Here is a 19,118-nt window from a genome sequence, read left to right on the forward strand (position 1 = left end):
TGAAGGTTATTGGGCTACTAAAGTCGTTAACTGGATTGATACATGGCCTTAGAGGGTCATATGCAAATGGCCTTTTGGATGTCGAAAGATATACTTAGAGTTTAGGGGTTTTATGAAAAATACCCACTTAATGTAAAGAGGGGAATGCTTGAAAAAGTGATAACACCCTAAATTCGGTCTTTATTTCAAGAAATTTTGCACAATTTTATACATTTAACAAGATTAAAAGTGTTTGTTATCATATATTTACATGAAATTAATGTTTTCAAGTAATTTCTGATTTTTCCCTAATTTTCTGTTAATTTTATGATTTTTTAGGGATTTATTTGAACTTGAAATAATTATTTTTACATGAAAATGGCAGGTTTAATATTTAAGTCAAGGTTAATTAGTATGGGGATGAATTTCTGAATTTTCTAGAATTTTCTGAAATTTTCTAATTTTTTAGGATTTTATTGGATTTTCGTGAGATTTATTTAAGTGAGAAATGAATTTTTCAAGAGGAAAAGGGAATATTTATAAGGAGAAAATGAGCTTTAAAATAATTTTTACTCTTTTAGGGGCTTTTTGTAATTATGAATTACAATTATATCCCTAAAATCAGCTCTCGGTAGTGGCATAGACACATTATGTAAAGTTGTAGGGATTTAGTTGAAAATATGCTTGGTATTTTTTGTGATTTCAGGAAAAAATCAGAGAAGAGAGAATGCGCAAGGGGCATATTCACAATTACTTTTGGGCGGCGTTCAGCAGCAATTCCACATTTTCTAAAGGACTTATGTGCAAAACAAGAATTCAAAATGCGCCCGCCAATGAGAGGACGACACATCATGGCATGTTAAAAAAGAAATGAATAAATAAATGAATTTAAATCCAATAGCTTAAAGTGGTTTAAAATTCATTGATCAATAACTTTTGATCCCGAAGTCCGATTTTTTATGGATTTGCTCGTCTTGATACCCTCTTTCTATCTGTATGGTTGGATCATTCATATCAATCTTATATTGATAGATAAAAATTAATTACCTAATAGGGGTAAGATGGTAATTTTACCATGTAACCTAAGTATAAAAGCTGTATTTTGAGAGGGGAGCTCATTCTTGATGGTGCTCTATCACATCTGCAAGACAGAGAGGAGCTCCAGCTTGGATCAACCTATCTGGTACCTTTTTCTTCTTTGTATTTGAACTTTCGGAGTATTTTGGATGTTGTTAGTTGAATTTCTTAATCGTTCTTCTGGATCCTTGTCTGAACTTCTAAATCGCTTGGCTTGAGCGGCATGTACAAGCCCTGACTAGGATTAAGAGGAGAAATTGAAAGATTTACCTAGCTATTCCAAGTGCATATCAAGAAAACTATAAAAAAACTTATAAAAGGGTTAACTTTCTACAAGATTAGGTTTCCCATTTTATTATCCAATAGTGTGATTATTCCTGAATTATCAAACCTGAAAAACCAACCAAAACAAATCGAAATTTTCTTCTTAATCTCTCTAATTGAATTCTTTGACCTTTTCAATTGGATCAATTAATTCAATTTAGAGCCCCTTATTTCTTCTACTCCTCTCATCTAGTCTACCCCCTTTCTAAATTTCACCTCTAATTAGGGTAATTTTATCTCCGTTGAAGATTAAATTAACCCGAATTAGGTTCAAGTTATTCAAGAAGAACATCAATTGGATTCCTTACTAGCTCCCCTTGGGCGATACTCGTACTTATCACTTCACAGCTTAAGTAGAGTTTTTATAAATTTTATTGTATAAGCTAAAATTGACAACGACAAGGGTTTAAAATTGCATAAAATTTACCCCTATTTTTGGCTTATCAAAAAGATTAACCCATGCCAGAATATTTCAAGGGTCTTCCCCTTCTTCTCCCTTCTACCCACAAATTCACTCCATTCCCAATGCGATCAGGACGATGTGACAACGACGTTAGAGGTTGAATGGAGCTCATCAAGCTTAAGGAAGAGATTTGATGTGTTGAGGATCATGTGCTCTTTATAAGAGTAGGTGCCCAAAGCTTTTTGCGGGGAAACTTGCAAGTAAAGTTTGGGGGGAGGCAGGCGTCGACCCAAACTTATGAGGTAGAGATATTTTTACTGCGCGTATGTGTAGATATCAACTACCTCCCGAGGTAGTTGAGATCTTCCTGCACGCATATGCTTGCCTGTGTAAGTATAACATAAATAAATGCGTTTATTTTAGTATACTAAGAAATGAGCAATGTGAATACGTTTACAGGATGCACACATGAGCAGCTCTACACGACTCCCTCAAGGATCAAAGGAATCACAAATGCAATATGTGTCAAGGTTATTTATTTCATATATTAATGATGCCATTACAATTTTGTTAAAACTCTTTCCGCTGTGATTCAAGCAAAAGGGTTTGCTTGATGTCTCCTTTAACCAGCCAAAATGACATTTCTCAAGTGACTTAGCTAAAGAAAAGGTGATACCAGAAGAAATGCTGAAAAAAATTCATATAATACCTATAAACCCTAAAATTCTCTTAACTCTATGACGCACTTAAAATAAGGCTAATTAGTCCTATCCTAGATCTTATTTTTGTTCACTTGTCATTGGTTCATCCAACTCAACACGTCGAGATGAGGATTGTGCAACATAATGTGAATCAAGACAGACCTTTAAGAAAATGAAACACATTAAATACCAAATCACATTGTGTAAAATTGAATCCATTTTTGTTATATTCTTTAAAAGAGTCGTCACAAGTCACACGTGTTTCTGAACTTCAAATGTATCCACACATTCCACAACACATTAGGTCTGGTTCCCTTCCTCTCGAACAGCGCCACAAGAAATTCAAAAATATTTTTAAAGTGAGAATATGAAAAGAATAAGGGGGGCCATGGAGATACTTATAGGGGTATTTCTCGCTAATGATTCAGGTCCTTGCATGGGTGTTTCTCTCGTACATCATTATATGAGTAGGTGATAACATCAAATTAGATCAATATGCTTTTATACTTCATTTTTACCACTTATTTTTATATTTGTCACTTGCACTCTTCACCACTTAAGTATAAAATGAAAAATTTATGATTTATTTTCATAGGATGAAATTTGATGTATTTATTATTTTTTGAGACTAACCCCACTTGACTCCTTAGAGTCAAATGGATTTCTTACACCTTCTTGGACTTTTCTATGAAATATAGGACTTCGGTAAATAAAATGGTAAATTTGGGATACAAATGGGAAAAAAGGAGAACCCAAACCGTCTCATAGATGATAAGAAGATGCCTAATACACAAGAAGCCCACTCTAGAAGTCCATTCAAATCTCATTAAGAACCGGGTCAATTAAAGGCAAGAATTGTGGAACTGAACCACAATTTGAATTTGCAATGCCTGTTTTCAAATCTGGAGAGGAGGGAGCGTGGATTTAGGCTGGAAATAAAGTAATCCTTCCCCTCCAAGCCCTTAGAACTAAATCACTTATCCCCTCTCTATGTATCTCATCTTAGATTTCTGCTCCCAACTTGTTGTAGGAGGCCTAGTGCATCATATCCCTTTGATCCATTCTTGTTCTACAAAATTGTGGGAGAGAGAGTTCAAGGGTGATCTAGATACTTGGATAAAAAGCATCACTTGGCCTTTGGGGTAAGTGACAACAAGGTTCATTTGATCTCTTGAATGTTTGATTTGACATCACATACCTTCTTATCTAGATAAACATTCCATTGTATAACCTAGACTTTAAGATTTTCCACACATCAAACGACACCCAAAATTCCTCTTGTAGTAAAAATTACAGCATTTTTCATCCACGACTTGTTGGTGCCAAACTGTGCCGCGTGGCAAAGTGTCATCGCCTGCAAATTGCGGACAAAGGTTCTCTTTAACCTTAAATGTTATTTCTTGGCCTAAAAATTCCAAAAGGTTCCTAAAAATTACATTAAATTATTATAGTTTACAATAAATATATATTTTCATTTGTTTAAAATAATTTTGACTAGTTTTCCTTGATTATGTTGATTTGCTCTTTAGACAGTAGTTAAAAATCCAGAAAAATATAAAACTACTTAAAAAAATTATTTTAAAATATATTTTAATTAGAATTTACTCTCTCATTACCTGCTCCTAGTTGATTTGACCCTTATTTAGCCAGTTCCAAGTAAGGAAAAATTTATAAATATTGTTGTATAAATCAGAGCCTTAGATGACTTGTTTAACCCAAATTATGGTTTATCACATGCCCATGTGAATATTGGAGAATTTTTGGGCTCCATATTGTGCCTGAAATACTTATGTGGAACACTAATGTCACTTGTCTTGAAAAATAACTCACTCACTCAATGGTCGAGGGCACCATGATTATACTGATAAAATGAAGGTTTATATTTTACTGCTTAATTTTACTTTGAGGAATGAAATATTAATTTTGGTATAAATCCCTATAGTTCTTAACTTATTTTTAGATTATTATTTATGTGGTTCTCATTTGTCAGGTTAAAAAAAATTATCTGCTACTTTAATTGAAAATATAGTTATATGGAGAAATATCAACGATAAAACATAACATAAAACTGTGGATTAATTACGTACGAACATATTTTGGTGAAAATTTATAAAATATAATTGAAATCATAAGAGACTGAAGTTTACAACACAAAGTGATTGAAATCATAAGATACATGTTTTACAAAGAAATAGCTTCAGTAAAAATGATAAGATAAACATAGTTGAAAATTATATAAAATTTAACCAAAGTAGTTGTGATATTTGACACACTTTATCCAAATTGGCCAACGAATACACATATTTATTCATAGTTTAGCCACAAATTCCTAGACCTTATTTTTCTTTCCAAAAATAGCTCCAATTTGGTTTCTTTATTTTACCTATTTCATGATAGAAACCTAATGGTAGAATGATTTTTCAATGAACTTGAGTAGTAGAAACCACATTCCATGATTGGTATTACACTATCCCCTCAAAAGGAGGCCCTTAGTAGTACTACAGATTAATTACTAATAGAGAAATTTATTAGTTGATCTAATTTCTTTAAAGAATTATGTCATAGAGCAAAAAAAAATCTACCAATATTTACTTTCAATCACTTGAATTTATTGCTTCTATAAAAAAAATATACGTTACCCTTGACAAAAATGCCATAAACTTTTAAGTGTGCTAATTATAACGCTCATATTTCTGAATATTGTTGTAATAAGTGTGTTTTAATTGATAAAAAATATCGTTAATACTTTATTTGGGCCCGATCCAATTGCACTCGCAATTTATGAATAATATAAAATATATTTGTCATTATAAACTATGAAGTATAAACTATACTTGTTCATGTAATTCTTTCATAGGGCAGAAGTTGGAAGATCGCGAGAAAGGGGAGACAGATTTCCGTCGCAGATCGCGATCAGCAGTTTAATAGAACAAAGGTACATCTTTCCTCGATCTTAAATCACTGTTTGAGTGCAAATAGCATCTCTTTCGGAACTATGAGCAGTCGGCTTCAGCGTAATTTGGTGATTTGATTTCATATCTTTCTTTCCCGGCTATAGAAATACTTGTTTTCGGTGCTTATTTGAAGAGCGAACGGCAACTCGTTTAGACTGCGAGCAGTCGGTTTCAGCGTAATTTGATGGTTTTATTTCAAATATCTATTTTCAGGCTGTCGAAATGCTTGGTTTCGGTGTTTATTTGACGATCCGATCTCAGAAATTTTCGTTTCAGGGGTTGGGAAGAATCTATTTTGGTGTAATTTGATGATTTAGTCTTGGAGATTTCATTTTCGGCTATAGAAATAATTTAGTTCGGTGATCATTTGATGATTTGATATCGGATTCATTATCGGAAAATAAAATCACGCTTTCTAAACGCACTTCCGCAGAAAAAATTCTAGGTTTCATTCTTCATCTTCCCTAACAGTAGCCTGAAGAAACAATTGATCGACAAATTGCCAGAATCGCAGAGGAAAAGAAAAGGATTTCAAAGTAAATAAAAAATAAAAAGAAAAAATTTCAGGCTGAATGGACTCATCGAAGAACACGCCGAGCAACGAAGACGACGAATCAAAGCAGAATCTTAACCAGATCACCAATTCCATTCAGAAAACACTTGGCCTGCTTCATCAACTTCACCTCACTGTCTCCTCCTTCAACGCTGTTTCTCAACTTCCCCTCTTACAACGACTGTAAGAACCATATCCTCTCCTTTTAATCTTCTTCTTCAATCTGCTCTTTCCCAGTTTTTTTTTCTATGGATTGAAATTCAAACTTTTTCTTATCCTAGGAATGCCCTCGTCGCTGAATTTGACACGATGCAGAAGTTGGCTGGAAATTGTAATTTCCAGATCCCCATGGAAGTTATCAAGTGAGTCGGCTCTAGATTATTCTTGGGTTATGTGTTAATTTGATTGATTTGTTATTTTTTTCTATGGGTGTGATCAGTTTGATTGATGATGGGAAGAACCCAGATGAGTTCACGAAAGACGTCTTCAATAGCTGTATTGCGAAGAACCAGATCACAAAGGGCAAAACAGATGCCTTCAAGGTGCGGTGACTGAATATCTCTTGAATTTAGTGTAATTTCTCGTAAAGTTCGAAGCAATTGGGACTTTTCCGGCGATTGGATGCAGTTACTAATTCATTTAATTCATGATCTGGCATGTACAGAATGAAGTTTTCATTCTCGACTTTACAAGAATTTTTATGAAAGCGTTTCATTTGCTTCTCTTTGAACAAGAGATCAAAATGCAGGCCTGAAGAGAATATAATTTTATTGTTTGCAGTTGATTGATATTTCTATGTGGCTTTAGAGTTTATCATCTAAATATAGGGTAGACTTCTATTGAAGAAGACATCTAAACGCACGTGTCTGGAAAACAAATCACCAGTTTTTTTCATATCATGAAGTTGATTGATCGTTCTGCCTGGAAAAGAAAATCCTGGTTAAAATGTGGTATTTGTGGACCTCTCTTAACCGTTTGGAAATCTTTTATTTTTTTAAAAGAATTAATTCAAATTTATTACTGATATTGTATTTCTGATGGGTTTAGATGCTGAGAAAATACCTGCTAGAGGATCTGGAACAGGCATTTCCTGACGAGGTCGAGTCCTACCGGGAGATTCGCGCTAGCTCCGCTGCCGTAATTCCTCTAACTTAATCTTGATTTAACCATATAATCTTGATTAAACTTGAATTACAACCTCTTATTTCAAAAAACTGAACTTGTTGATCATCCTTATTCAGGAAACGAGGAAGCAGCCATCACAAGCACAAGGCAGCTCGCTAACTAATGGAGAGGTGAAAGTTAAGAGCGAGTACTAGTCAATAGAGGTTCTCTCTCTATTCTGTGCCAATAATTTTGTTAACAGTAAATAGATTTCTAGAAGAAATATTCTTGTCAAACGCTCGGTTGGTAAATTATTTATGAAGTTTGTTGAAAATGATAAGTAGCTTTTATATGATTAAACTATTTCAGATATGAATTAATACCCCAGAGTAGGGTAAAACCTGGCCACTGATGATAAATTTTAATTATCTAAAAAAACAGTAAGTCTGAGCACGGATTAAATTAAAACTCCTTAATAAAGGTCCACAGCAGGGACTTGAACCATGATCTGCTGCAAGAATTTGACGAAATGTTCTTTAGCTTTGATTTGTTCTCGTAAAACTTATTTAACTACAGGGGATCTCAGACATGAATCACAAGATTAATATTGTCAGACCAGAGACTGAAACCTGATTTGATTAACAGATTTTTTTTTGAAAAGTTATTTAAGGCGGTCACCCGACAGAGCAGTATCCACCCGGAGTTACATGTGAAGATAGTTAAAACTGATCTGATTAACAATTTTATTAACGTTCTTTGACCTTAATCTATAAAACACTTGATTGGCCAAATGATTGACTAAGTTATTCAGAAAATACTAAAATTTGTTCAACTACAAATGATCTCGGATATTAACTAAAGCTCCCAAATAGGGTTTAGTCATGTGACCCAAGAATCCAAGTGTCGAATTTCTTTTGTTTTATTCAAAGAGAAGAAATGGCAAAAGACCTCAAAAAACAGCAGGAATTAAAAGGGCTGGTGGAAATCTGAATCACCAGTTCAATAGCCCCAGAAGTCGTTTCTAATCTCATCGTCGAACTTCTTCCTGAGCTCCGGATGCTTCTCAAAGTATTCGTCTGCAGTCATGGTGCTGATCTTTTTCTGCAAAGTAAAAGAAAATAAACAGGCATTAATTTCAAGTTTTATTTTTTTCAGCTAGTAAATAAAGCCAGGCCTTTTCCTCTCAATGAATTAGTCTCCAATTTTTCATAAAAAAGGAAAACCCATCTCGAACAAAGCATATAATTTTTTCATATTAAGATGAGGCTCTTAACTTCTCCTTTATTTTTTAGCAGGTAATCGAATATTTTACCATGAGAAAACAAAGCATGTAAAATTTAATGATTATCAAACAATTTGGGCAAAATATTTTATGTCAGACAAAATAAATATAAGAATTTTCCTTGCCATGAAGGAAAAAGCAAATTTTCAATCAAGGGAAGACCCATATCTTACTGTTAGACAAGATTCTTTAATTCATATTTATTTATTTTTAATGATTGTTGCACCTTCATTTCCTGAACCTCGGCGATTTCCTTCTCCAACCGCTCCGACTCCTTCAGCGACTTCTGCTCTGCTTCTTTTAGCTCGACGAGCTGACAGAAAACGAAAGACCCATAAAAAACTCAAGATTATAGAGTTATAATATAGCGTAATAATCAATCAAATTGAAGCCTCACCATGGCCTCGAACTTAGGTTTGTATTCTGGGGTCACCGTGTCCAAGAATTTGGGAACCTCGATGCCTTTGAAGAGCGAGAAACGGGTCATTAAAACCTTAATCTATGAAAAGAAGTAGAAGATACTCGGATGAATCTATGAATGAAAAAATGAAAACTAGAAGATTCACCCAGAAAAAATAAAAGGGCAGAAACTAGAAAGTATAATTTACTAACGTATAAACAATCGGATGCGCTATGGAGAGAACTGGCGCTAAGAACAGTACTAAATTTCGCAGAACATACTTTCATACGCCTCCTTGTACATATCCACCAGGCGAGGGCCAATTCCTTTCCTATAATATTCCCAATCGATAGGCTCCGGTTCCTAGAGCACATCAAAAAAATTTCAAACTGCGATGAATGTGCAGTGATAAAAGCTAAAACTCCAGGGATTTAATAGGAAAATATAATAATATGAATAAAACCTAATTATACTGAATCTACTGATTCATTGCATCTTTGAACAACTGATGCCAGGCATATAGACCCCAACATACATTGACCCCGTCCAAGTTTAAATTGAAGCAGAGAATGCGCAATAAGTCGGGGAAATCATACTGCAAGATGAAATAGAATAGAAAAAGCTAATTCAACTGAATCAATTGATCCCATGACTATAGACCTCAAAATTCATTGAGCTTTCACCGAAAAAGAAGAAAACTATATATCTTTAACATTTGATCCCATGCCTAGAGATCCAAAAGTTAACCTACATACATTCTAATTTTTTTTTTTGATTGGCAAAAAACATGGTGCCAGGTACGTCCAACCTTGCGGTCGTGCCCCTAGACCGATCCAGCTGTGCCCTGGATGATACCCAGGGGGATTCTATATATGTAGATTGTTTATGGGCGTGGAGCGAGCATAAATATCCCAATAACACTCGGATCCCACACGTCCACGCCCATGTGCAGGAAAAAGAGAAGATACATAAGTGATACCTGGTAGGTGCTCGGAGAACATCGCTCTTGCTGGTACATACGTTCTAAGTAGAAACACGGGTAAAGAAACCAAAATATATTGCACCCATCTAAGTTTTCACTAAATCTACCATCCTACAATATTCCACATCTTACTTTCCAGTTCCTCTTATCAATACCCACTATTTGAAGCTAAAAACGCAGGGATTATGTTGAAGGAAATGCATTATACAGGAAAAACCAGAAAAGAAAACTAATTTCACCGAATCAACTGATCCTATGCCAATAGATCCTAAAATCCATTGCGGAAATGAAAAAAAATGATAGTTAGAATAATAAAAAGAAAGACACAAAACCAAAGAAAAATCAGTGCTCCAAGTGACTATTTCTCCATGATCAATTACATGTAAAAATGAACAAAATGCAGCAAATGCCGGCGAAAAATGCTAGAGGTAATTCGTATTACGCTACCTGTCTATTAGTAGTTGGGTTTTCAAGTTTTTGGAATGTTCCGAATTCCACTAGAGAATCTAAACATTGAGCATTCATGAATCCAAAGAATAATAGAAACAGAAGGACCGAGACAGAAAGACTGATAATTATTACTTATGATGATAAAATATCAGTGCTTCAATTGACTATTTCTCCATGACCTATTCCAAGTAAAAATGAACAAAATGCACACGTAGATAAAGACTCCGTCAGAAATTTTCAAGTTTTTTGGAATTCCAAACATGGATTACTCGTGAAATCAAGCAGTAACAGAAACAGAGAGAACCAGACAGAAAGATTGATCATCATTGCTAATAAAAATAAAAATGTTTTTATGCTGCCTTGAGTGGTGTAGAAACTTTTTGAATCCGGTACCAACACGCATAATTCCCCAATAAAGGTAAAAAACCAAAGAAAAATAAACTAGTATTAAAGACAGAAATAACGAGACACAGATAATTATTGCGTATAATAGTACAAATATTTTGATGCTGCCTTGAGTGATGTACTAACTTTTTGAATCCCGTACCAACAGGAAAATTCCCCAAGAAAGATAAAAAACCAAAGAAAAATCAGCGTTTCAAGTGACTATTTCTTAAAAACGAACAAAAAACTCAAACGCAGGCCCCCCAAAAAAAGAAATTTATGTTTTTTTGGAATGTTACAAATTCCACAAAACCATCCATCCACGGATCAATCATGAATTCAAGTAGCAACAGAAACAGAAAGACCGATTAATCCGGCGGATGCCAACCGATAACCCTAATCAAAACCCTAAATCCACCATCCAGACGTCAAACAAAGGTAAAGAAAAAGAAAGTCAAGGATTCGAATTGCATTACCAGGCTGTACTTGGTCTGCAGAGTCTGATTGACTTCGTTGAAAGCGCGGCGGAGGTTGGCGAACTCTTTGCGAGCTTCATCAGAGACGAGCATCTTGGCCATGCCGTCCCAATCAATCACCGATTTGGACGCCTTCGTGGCCAGATCGACCACCTTCTTCACTCCACCGCTCATCTTGCCCTCTCCCTCTCGATCGCCGAAGCTTGACGGAGCAGCGAGACGAAGAACATCGATTTACTTCTCTTATAATAACAGATGGAAAAAAATAAATAAAGTTTGGATATGAATTTCGCGTATAATTTTTTTATTTTAGATTTAATTATTTGTTGGGTAATCTTCTGCAGGCCCATTAGTCAGCGGGCCAGGCCCATTAGTGCTGCTTCGGGAGTAAGGGATGCGCGGTTAAGGGGCGGAAATCCAAACCGCGCACCGCTCAAAACCGCCCGCGAGGGACGACTGAGAAAACGAAAGAGAGAGAGATATGAGCGACAAGAGAGATACAGAGACGAGAAACTAGAGAGAGATAGATGAGAGAGAGATGAGGAGAGATAGAGAGAGAGATAAGGGAGAGATAAGCAAAGGGAGAGAGAGATAAGAAAAAGATGAGGAGAGAGAGAGATGAGAAACGAGAGAGATGAGAAACGAGAGAGATGAGAAACGAGAGAGAGAGACATAAAGATATGAAACTACAGAGAGATAGAGAGAGAGAGAGATGAAACTACAGTGAAATAGAGAGAGAAGGAAGATCAACGAGAGAGAAAGATGGAACTACAGACAGATAGGGAGAGAGAAAGATGACCAACGAGAGAGAGAGATGGAACTACAGACAGATAGGGAGAGAGAAAGATGACCAACGAGAGAGAGAGATGGAACTACAGACAGATAAGGAGAGAGACGAAAAACGAGAGAGAGAGAGAGAGATGGAACTACAGACAGATAAGGAGAGAGACGAAAAACGAGAGAGAGAGAGAGATGGAACTAGAGAGATAAGGACAGAGAGAGAGAGAGAGAGAGAGAGAGAGAGAGAGAGAGAGAGAGAGAGAGAGAGAGAGAGAGAGAGAGAGAGAGAGAGAGAGAGAGAGAGAGAGAGAGAGAGATGGAGCTACAGAGAGATAAGGAGAGAGACGAAAAACGAGAGAGAGAGAGAGATGGAGCTACAGAGAGATAAGGAGAGAGATGAAAACGAGAGAGAGAGAGATGGAACTACAGAGAGATATGAAGAGAGACGAAAAATGAGAGAGAGAGAGAGAGATGGAACTACAGAGAGATATCAAGAGAGACGAAAAACGAGAGAGAGAGAGATGGAACAACAGAGAGAGAGGGAGAGAGAGAGAGAGAGAGAGAGGGAGAGAGAGCGGGAGAGAGAGAGAGAGAGGGAGAGAGAGAGAGGGAGAGAGAGAGAGAGAGAGAGGGAGAGAGAGGGAGGGAGAGAGAGGGAGGGAGAGAGAGGGAGAGAGAGAGAGATAGGAGAGAGAGGGAGGAGAGAGAGGGAGGGCGAGAGAGAGATAGGAGAGAGAGAGAGATAGGAGAGAGAGAGAGATAGGGAGAGAGAGAGAGATAGGAGAGAGAGAGAGATAGGAGAGAGAGAGAGAGATAGGGAGAGAGAGATAGGGAGAGAGAGAGGGACAGAGAGAGAGAGATAGGAGAGAGAGAGAGGGAGAGAGAGAGAGATAGGAGCCAGAGATAGGGAGAGAGAGAGAGATAGGAGAGAGAGAGAGAGATAGGAGCCAGAGATAGGGAGAGAGAGAGAGAGATAGGAGAGAGAGAGAGGGGAGAGAGAGAGAGAGAGAGGGAGAGACAGAGAGAAAGAGAGAGAGAGAGAGGGAGAGAGAGAGAGAGAGAGAGAGAGAGAGAGAGAGAGAGAGAGAGAGAGAGAGAGAGAGAGAGAGAGAGAGGGAGAGAGAGAGAGAGATAGGGAGAGAGAGAGGGACAGAGAGAGAGAGATAGGGAGAGAGAGAGAGAGGGAGAGAGAGAGAGATAGGGAGAGAGAGAGAGAGAGATAGGGAGAGAGAGAGAGGGAGAGAGAGAGAGAGAGGGAGAGAGAGAGAGAGAGAGAGAGGGAGAGAGAGAGAGAGAGAGAGAGAGAGAGAGAGAGAGAGAGAGAGAGAGAGAGAGAGAGAGAGAGAGAGAGATAGGGAGAGAGAGAGAGAGAGAGATAGGGAGAGATGAGATCAACGAGAGAGAGATATGAAACTACAGAGAGATAGAGAGGGATGAGACCAACGAGAGAGAGAGAGAGATGACCAAGAGAGAGATACGAAACTAAAGATAAGTAGAGAGAGACGAGAAACGAGAGAGATAGATATGAAACTACAGATAAATAGAGAGAGAGATGACCAACGAGAGAGAGATATGAGACTACAGATAAATAGAGAGAGAGAGATGACCAACGAGAGAGATGACCAACGAGAGAGATGATACTACAGCTAAATAGAGGAGAGAGAGACGAGAACCGAAAGAGACACGAAACAAAAGATAAATAGAGGAGAGAGAGACGAGAAACGAAAAAGATATGAAACAACAGATAAATAGAGAGAGCGACGAGAAACGAGAGAGAGATATGAAACTACAGAGACATAGAGAGAGAGAGAGAGAGAGAGAGAGAGAGAGAGAGAGAGAGAGAGAGAGAGAGAGAGAGAGAGAGAGAGAGAGAGAGAGAGAGAGAGAGAGAGACGAGAAACGAGAGAGAGCTTTGAAACTACAGAGAAAGATAGAGAGATGATAAACGAGAGAGAGAGAGATAGAGATATGAGAGAAATGAGAAGCGTCATCGGTGCCTATGATTTTAAGAGTTTGCAACCGTCCTCACTCGCGTCATCCGTTCCGTGCAGCTATGGGACGGAAACGGAGCGGAACTGCCGTCTCTGAAAAGGGTGACCGATAGAAAGTCGTTAACGTCGTACGTCATCGTCCAAATTAAACAGGTCCGACGTGCCCTTTCATCGTTAGCTGTTCTTCTCCCAGCCTCTCGTCCCCCCTCTAAAAATGGCATCTTCCCTCTCTCTCTCTCTCTCTCTCTCTTCCTTCACTCTGTGTATCTCTCTCTACCATTGTCCTCTGCGTTCTCTTTCTCGCACCTCTTCTCTCTCTCTCTCTCTCTTCCTCTGTCCTGTTCATCCCTCCTACAATTGTCCTCTGCGTTCTCTCTCTACCCTTTCCTCTCTTCTCTCTCTAGAATTTCTTCTCTCATCTTCCCCCACCCTGTGCATCTCTCCCTACAGTTTTCTTCACTTTCTCTATCTTTTCCCCAGACAAAGAGATGGTGAGGGGGAAATGGCTCTGCGTGGCGGCAATGATCATATGGCTGGCGGCGCCGCTGTTGACCGACGCGCTGGCCGGGGTCAATTGGGGCACCATGACCTCCCACCCCATCCAGCCCTCCGATGTGGTCAAGATGTTAAAGGTCAACGGCATAAAAAAAGTCAAACTCTTTGACGCCGACGAGTGGACGGTCAATTCCCTCGCCAGGAGCGACATCGAGGTCATGCTCGCCATCCCCAACGACCAGCTCCATCGCATGGGCGACTACAGCCATGCCAAGGCCTGGGTCAACAAGAACGTCACCCGCCATGCCGGCAAAGTCAACATCAAGTATGTGGCCGTCGGGAACGAGCCTTTCCTAAGGAGCTACAATGGCTCCTACCTCAAGACCACGCTCCCGGCATTGACCAACATCCAAAGGGCGTTGACCGAGGCCGGGGTCCACGGGGTCAAAGCCACGGTGCCCCTCAACGCAGACGTATACGACTCGCCGATCAACAACCCGGTCCCCTCGGCAGGGAACTTCCGTGCCGACATCAGATCCCTAATGGTTGACCTGGTCAACATCTTGAAAGTCAACGGCGCACCATTCCTGGTCAACATATACCCCTTTCTGAGCCTCTACCAGAATGAGAACTTCCCCTTCGACTTCGCCTTCTTTGGCTCCACGGGAGGTGGGATCCAAGACGGGGGGCGGGCATACAGCAACGTGTTCGACGCGAATTTCGACACGCTGGTGTGGTCGTTGAAGAAGGCCGGGGCGGGGGATATGAAGATCGTGGTGGGGGAAGTGGGCTGGCCGACGGACGGGGACAAGAACGCGAGCCCGGCCCTCGCGGAAAGGTTCTACAATGGGCTGATGAAGAAGCTCACGGGAGGCGTGGGCACGCCGATGCGGCCGGGGAGGCTGGAGGTGTACGTGTTCAGCTTGATAGACGAGGACATGAAGAGCATCGAGCCGGGCTGGTTCGAGCGGCACTGGGGGATACTGGGCTACGACGGGCGGCCCAAGTTCAAGGTGGACCTGTCGGGGAACGGCAATTGGCTGAAGGGGGTGGAGGGGGTGCAGTACCTGCCGGGGCAGTGGTGCGTGTTCGACGAGGCGGCGAAGGACTTGGCTCTGCTGGAGGGGAACATGGACTACGCCTGCACGCGGGGCGATTGCACAGCGCTGGCGTACGGGTCCTCGTGCGGGGCGCTGGACACCAAGGGGAACGTGTCGTACGCCTTCAACATGTATTTTCAGATGCAGGATCAGGATGTGAGGGCGTGCGAGTTCCAGGGGCTGGCGAAGATCTCCACCAAGAACGCGTCCCGTGGCGCCTGCCTCTTCCCTGTGCAAATCGTCAGCGCTGGCGGCGCCGCCGCCTCCCCCGTCGCATTCGCCCTGTTCTTGGCTGCCACCGCTGCCGTCGCACTACTCTGAGACAGTTAGTTCTTCAAAATGATGACCTTTCATAAAGATGGTGAATTCCAATCAGATTACTAAATTCTCTAGAAAAAGTGTAGAATAGGGGACATAAACCCACTACTTAATATTGTACTAACAGAGAATTCCATCTGAGAAGAGGAGATTTGAATCGTGACTAAATATGTTCGGAGAAGAGGAAGTTTGAAACCATTGCGATCGTCCTAATAATTAGGATTAATTACACAATTACCAACAAATGTAGTAGAAACAAGAAAAGACTGGATAGTTGAAGGTGGTGATCGGAAGTAGAAGACCTGATAACCGACGAATTAAAACACAGATCTTGTCAATGATCAAGAAAGTCAAAACAACCACGATTAATGACTTAACTATCAATAAAAGTCGCACAAACAAGAAAAGATCTAGTCAATGCTCACAGTATATCAGTCAATTCTCAGTAAATATCGCAAAAAATGAAAAGTTTGGACGGTACAAGGGCTGATTACCGGTCTTCGATCTCGGATCTTGTCAATGATCACGATAAATAACTCAATTCTAAATAAATATGGCAAAAAAAGAGAAATGATCGTATGGTGGAAGGACTAACGAGCGGGGATTATTAAACTCAGATATTGTCAATGATGAGGATCAATTACTCAATTCTTAATAAAAATGGCAAAAAAAGAGAAACGATCGGATGGTAGAAGGCCTAACGAAGGGAGATTTCTAAACTCAGATATTGTCAATGATGGCGATCAATTACTCAATTCTCAATAAATATCGCAAAAAAAAGAGAAACGATCGGATGGTAGAAGGGCTAATGACCGGCGATTTCTAAGCTCAGATCTTTTAAAAAAATCACGATTAATTACTCAATTCTCAACGAAAAATTGGACTAAAAAGAGAAAAGATCGGATAGTAGAAGGTCAATCGACCGGCGATTTCCATCTCGTATTTCGTCCACGATCAAGATCGATTACTCAATTCTCAACAAATAAATTGAAAAATAAAGAAATGATCGAGCAGTAGAAGGTCAATCGACCGGCGATTTCCACCTCATATTTTGCCAATGATCAAGATCGATCACGCAATTACTCAATTCTCAAAAAAACAAGGAATAAAAAGAGAAAATATTGGATAGTAGAAGGTCAATTGACCGACGATTTCCACCTCATATTTCGCCAATGATCAAGATCGATCACTCAATTACTCAATTCTCAAAAAAAAAAGGAATAAAAAGAGAAAATATTGGACACTAGAAGGTCAATCGACCGGCGATTTCCCCCTCATATTTCGTCAATGATCAAGATCGATCACTCGATTACTCAATTCTCATCAAAAAATAGGAATAAAAGAGAAAATATTGGATAGTAGAACGTCAATCGACCGGCGATTTCCCCCTCATATTTCGTCAATGATCAAGATCAATCGCTCAATTACTCAATTCGCAACAAAAAATAGGAATAAAAGAGAAAATATTGGATAGTAGAACGTCAATCGACCGGCGATTTCCCCCTCATATTTCGTCAATGATCAAGATCAATTGCTCAATTACTCAATTCGCAACAAAAAATAGGAATAAAAGAGAAAATATTGGATAGAAGAAGGTCAATCGACCGGCGATTTCCCCCTCATATTTCGTCAATGATCAAGATCAATTACTCAATTACTCAATTCGCAACAAAAATTGGAATAAAAAGAGAAAATATCGGATAGTAGAAGGTGATTTCCACCTCATATTTCGTCCATGATCAAGATCAATCACTCAATTACTCAATTCTCAACAAAATGTTGGAACAAAAAGAGAATAGATCGAACAGTAGAAGGTCAATCGACCGGCGATTTCCACCTCATATCTCGTCAATGATCAAGGTCATTGACTCAATTCTCAACAAATACCGCAAAAAAAAAGAAAAGCCCGGAGCTTGAAGACCGGATCGCCGCTGATTCCGACCTCAGATCTTATCAATATCCTCGTCCTCGAATTCGATGTAATCATCGCCGGCACCATCATCCTCCTCGTCGAGGCCACCGGCGATGCCTTCGTTGAGCCTGGTACTTTCCGGGAGCTCGCCATACGCCTTCAAAAGGCGAGCTTCATCCGGCATGTACTTCAAGATCACATCGGCCTTATCATCCTGGTAATCCCTAAGACCGACCAAAACTATATCACCGGCGGCGATCCAGACCTTCTTGTGCATCTTTCCTCGGATGTGGCACAGCCGTTTGGTGCCGTCGATGCACATCGCCTCGCAACGTCCATTACCGAGCATGCGAAGAACCTGCGCGTATTCCTGGCCGTCTTCCTTGAAGACGAGCTCGCGCTTGTCGTCGTCGGCCTCGTTCTTGCCCCTCTTCCTGTTCTTCCCTCCCTTTCCCTTGTTCTTCGGCATCTCGAAGCGGAGATTGGAAACCCTAGCGCGAAATCTCTCCTTCTTCCTCTTCTTCCCAGCCGATCGGGAAGAAGAATTAACAAGAACTGCTACATGAGCTCTCTTTCCCCTTATGTATAACGATCCGAGCAGTGGACCGGACGGTTCAGATCTCTCAAGATATTGTACGGTCAGGATCTTTCCACGTCCCCCCATGGGTGGTTTGCTTCGAATTTTGGCTATTTAATATAGTTGAAGGGGTATGAATTATAGTTCCGGGACGTGAACGATGAACGGGACGGGACGAAGATCGTCCCATCGGACGTCCGAAATCAGTGCAGGGATGCGGATGGGACGGCAATGGACGGTTTTTTCGTCTGAGTGGACGAAAACAATCCCGTTCGTTCATCTGGGGATGAAATTCCGTCCCAGTTTTCGTCCAACCTTGCCGACAGGATGATTTTTTGTCCGGGGACAAAAAAACCGGACGGTTCAGATCTTTCAAGAAATTGTACGGTCTGGATCTTTCCATGTCCCCCCTTGGGTGGTTTTGCTTGGAATATCGGCTTATTTAATAAAGTTGAAGGGGTATGATAAGATACATCTTGTGCCTCCATTTTGCCAGATTTTTTTGTCAAGAACTAAGACTAGAACTCTCTTTCCCCTGATATAAAGATCTGAGCAATGGATCGGATGGGTAAGATCAGTCAGGATATTCTACGGTCAGGATCTTTCCACGTCGCCCCTTGGGCGGTTTTTCTTGGAAAGTTAACTTATTTATTAAAGTTGAACGGTTATTGATAACATGCGTCTTGTGAGATACTTTAGTCCCCAGAGAAGATAATTTCAAGGAAATAGACTGCCTTATTTTCATTAATGTCCCTCTACATAAACTCTGGAGGGCCAAGCTGGCTCGAGATATTAGCTTGTTTATTCTAGCTGTGGGTGTGACAACATACACCTTGTGTATTCATTTGTGTGATTTTTTTGTCCCATGGAAGATAA

The 19,118-nt window shown here is 39.8% G+C and overlaps 2 protein-coding genes and 2 pseudogenes across 3 annotated transcripts; 2 read left to right on the forward strand and 2 right to left on the reverse strand.

Annotated features, from left to right (window-relative positions):
* Nucleotides 1–5,293: 5,293 nt before the first annotated feature.
* LOC144700539 (mediator of RNA polymerase II transcription subunit 10b-like) lies at nt 5,294–7,435 on the forward strand. Its single transcript, XM_078571959.1, has 6 exons — nt 5,294–5,419; nt 6,006–6,174; nt 6,273–6,353; nt 6,431–6,533; nt 7,039–7,128; nt 7,233–7,435. Exons 2-6 carry the CDS (start codon nt 6,011–6,013, stop codon nt 7,308–7,310), a joined length of 516 nt encoding a protein of 171 aa, XP_078428085.1. The 5' UTR covers nt 5,294–5,419; nt 6,006–6,010; the 3' UTR covers nt 7,311–7,435.
* A 442-nt stretch (nt 7,436–7,877) lies between these two features.
* ATPQ (ATP synthase D chain) lies at nt 7,878–11,301 on the reverse strand. Of its 2 annotated transcripts, none has more exons than XM_078571961.1 (5): nt 11,070–11,301; nt 9,059–9,140; nt 8,775–8,839; nt 8,604–8,690; nt 7,878–8,196 (listed from the first exon to the last, which is right to left on the reverse strand). In XM_078571961.1, exons 1-5 carry the CDS (start codon nt 11,241–11,243, stop codon nt 8,095–8,097), a joined length of 510 nt encoding a protein of 169 aa, XP_078428087.1. In that variant the 5' UTR covers nt 11,244–11,301; the 3' UTR covers nt 7,878–8,094. The 2 variants fall into 2 exon arrangements, with proteins under 2 accessions (XP_078428087.1, XP_078428086.1); XM_078571960.1 differs by having other exon boundaries at nt 8,775–8,876; nt 8,990–9,140; nt 11,070–11,289.
* A 3,108-nt stretch (nt 11,302–14,409) lies between these two features.
* On the forward strand, nt 14,410–15,853 carry LOC144701460 (glucan endo-1,3-beta-glucosidase 8 pseudogene; annotated as a pseudogene).
* A 1,636-nt stretch (nt 15,854–17,489) lies between these two features.
* Nucleotides 17,490–18,216, reverse strand: LOC144700543 (eukaryotic translation initiation factor 1A pseudogene; annotated as a pseudogene).
* Nucleotides 18,217–19,118: the final 902 nt, after the last annotated feature.

The sequence above is a fragment of the Wolffia australiana genome, chromosome 3 (genome assembly GCF_029677425.1).
Source record: "Wolffia australiana isolate 7733 chromosome 3, ASM2967742v1".
Classification (NCBI taxonomy): domain Eukaryota; kingdom Viridiplantae; phylum Streptophyta; class Magnoliopsida; order Alismatales; family Araceae; genus Wolffia; species Wolffia australiana.

What these genes read in the sequence shown, in the direction of transcription:
- LOC144700539 (XM_078571959.1), top strand. Translation starts at nt 6,011, where the DNA reads ATGGACTCATCGAAGAACACGCCGAGCAACGAAGACGACGAATCAAAG. An exon ending in ATCCCCATGGAAGTTATCAA is followed by an intron (nt 6,354 to 6,430) that starts GTGAGTCGGCTC and finishes GGGTGTGATCAG; the next exon opens with TTTGATTGATGATGGGAAGA. An exon ending in GCAAAACAGATGCCTTCAAG is followed by an intron (nt 6,534 to 7,038) that starts GTGCGGTGACTG and finishes TGATGGGTTTAG; the next exon opens with ATGCTGAGAAAATACCTGCT.
- ATPQ (XM_078571960.1), bottom strand. Translation starts at nt 11,149, where the DNA reads ATGAAGCTCGCAAAGAGTTCGCCAACCTCCGCCGCGCTTTCAACGAAG. An exon ending in TGCAGACCAAGTACAGCCTG is followed by an intron (nt 9,141 to 11,069) that starts GTAATGCAATTC and finishes GATGTGCTCTAG; the next exon opens with GAACCGGAGCCTATCGATTG. An exon ending in AACCTAAGTTCGAGGCCATG is followed by an intron (nt 8,691 to 8,774) that starts GTGAGGCTTCAA and finishes GTTTTCTGTCAG; the next exon opens with CTCGTCGAGCTAAAAGAAGC.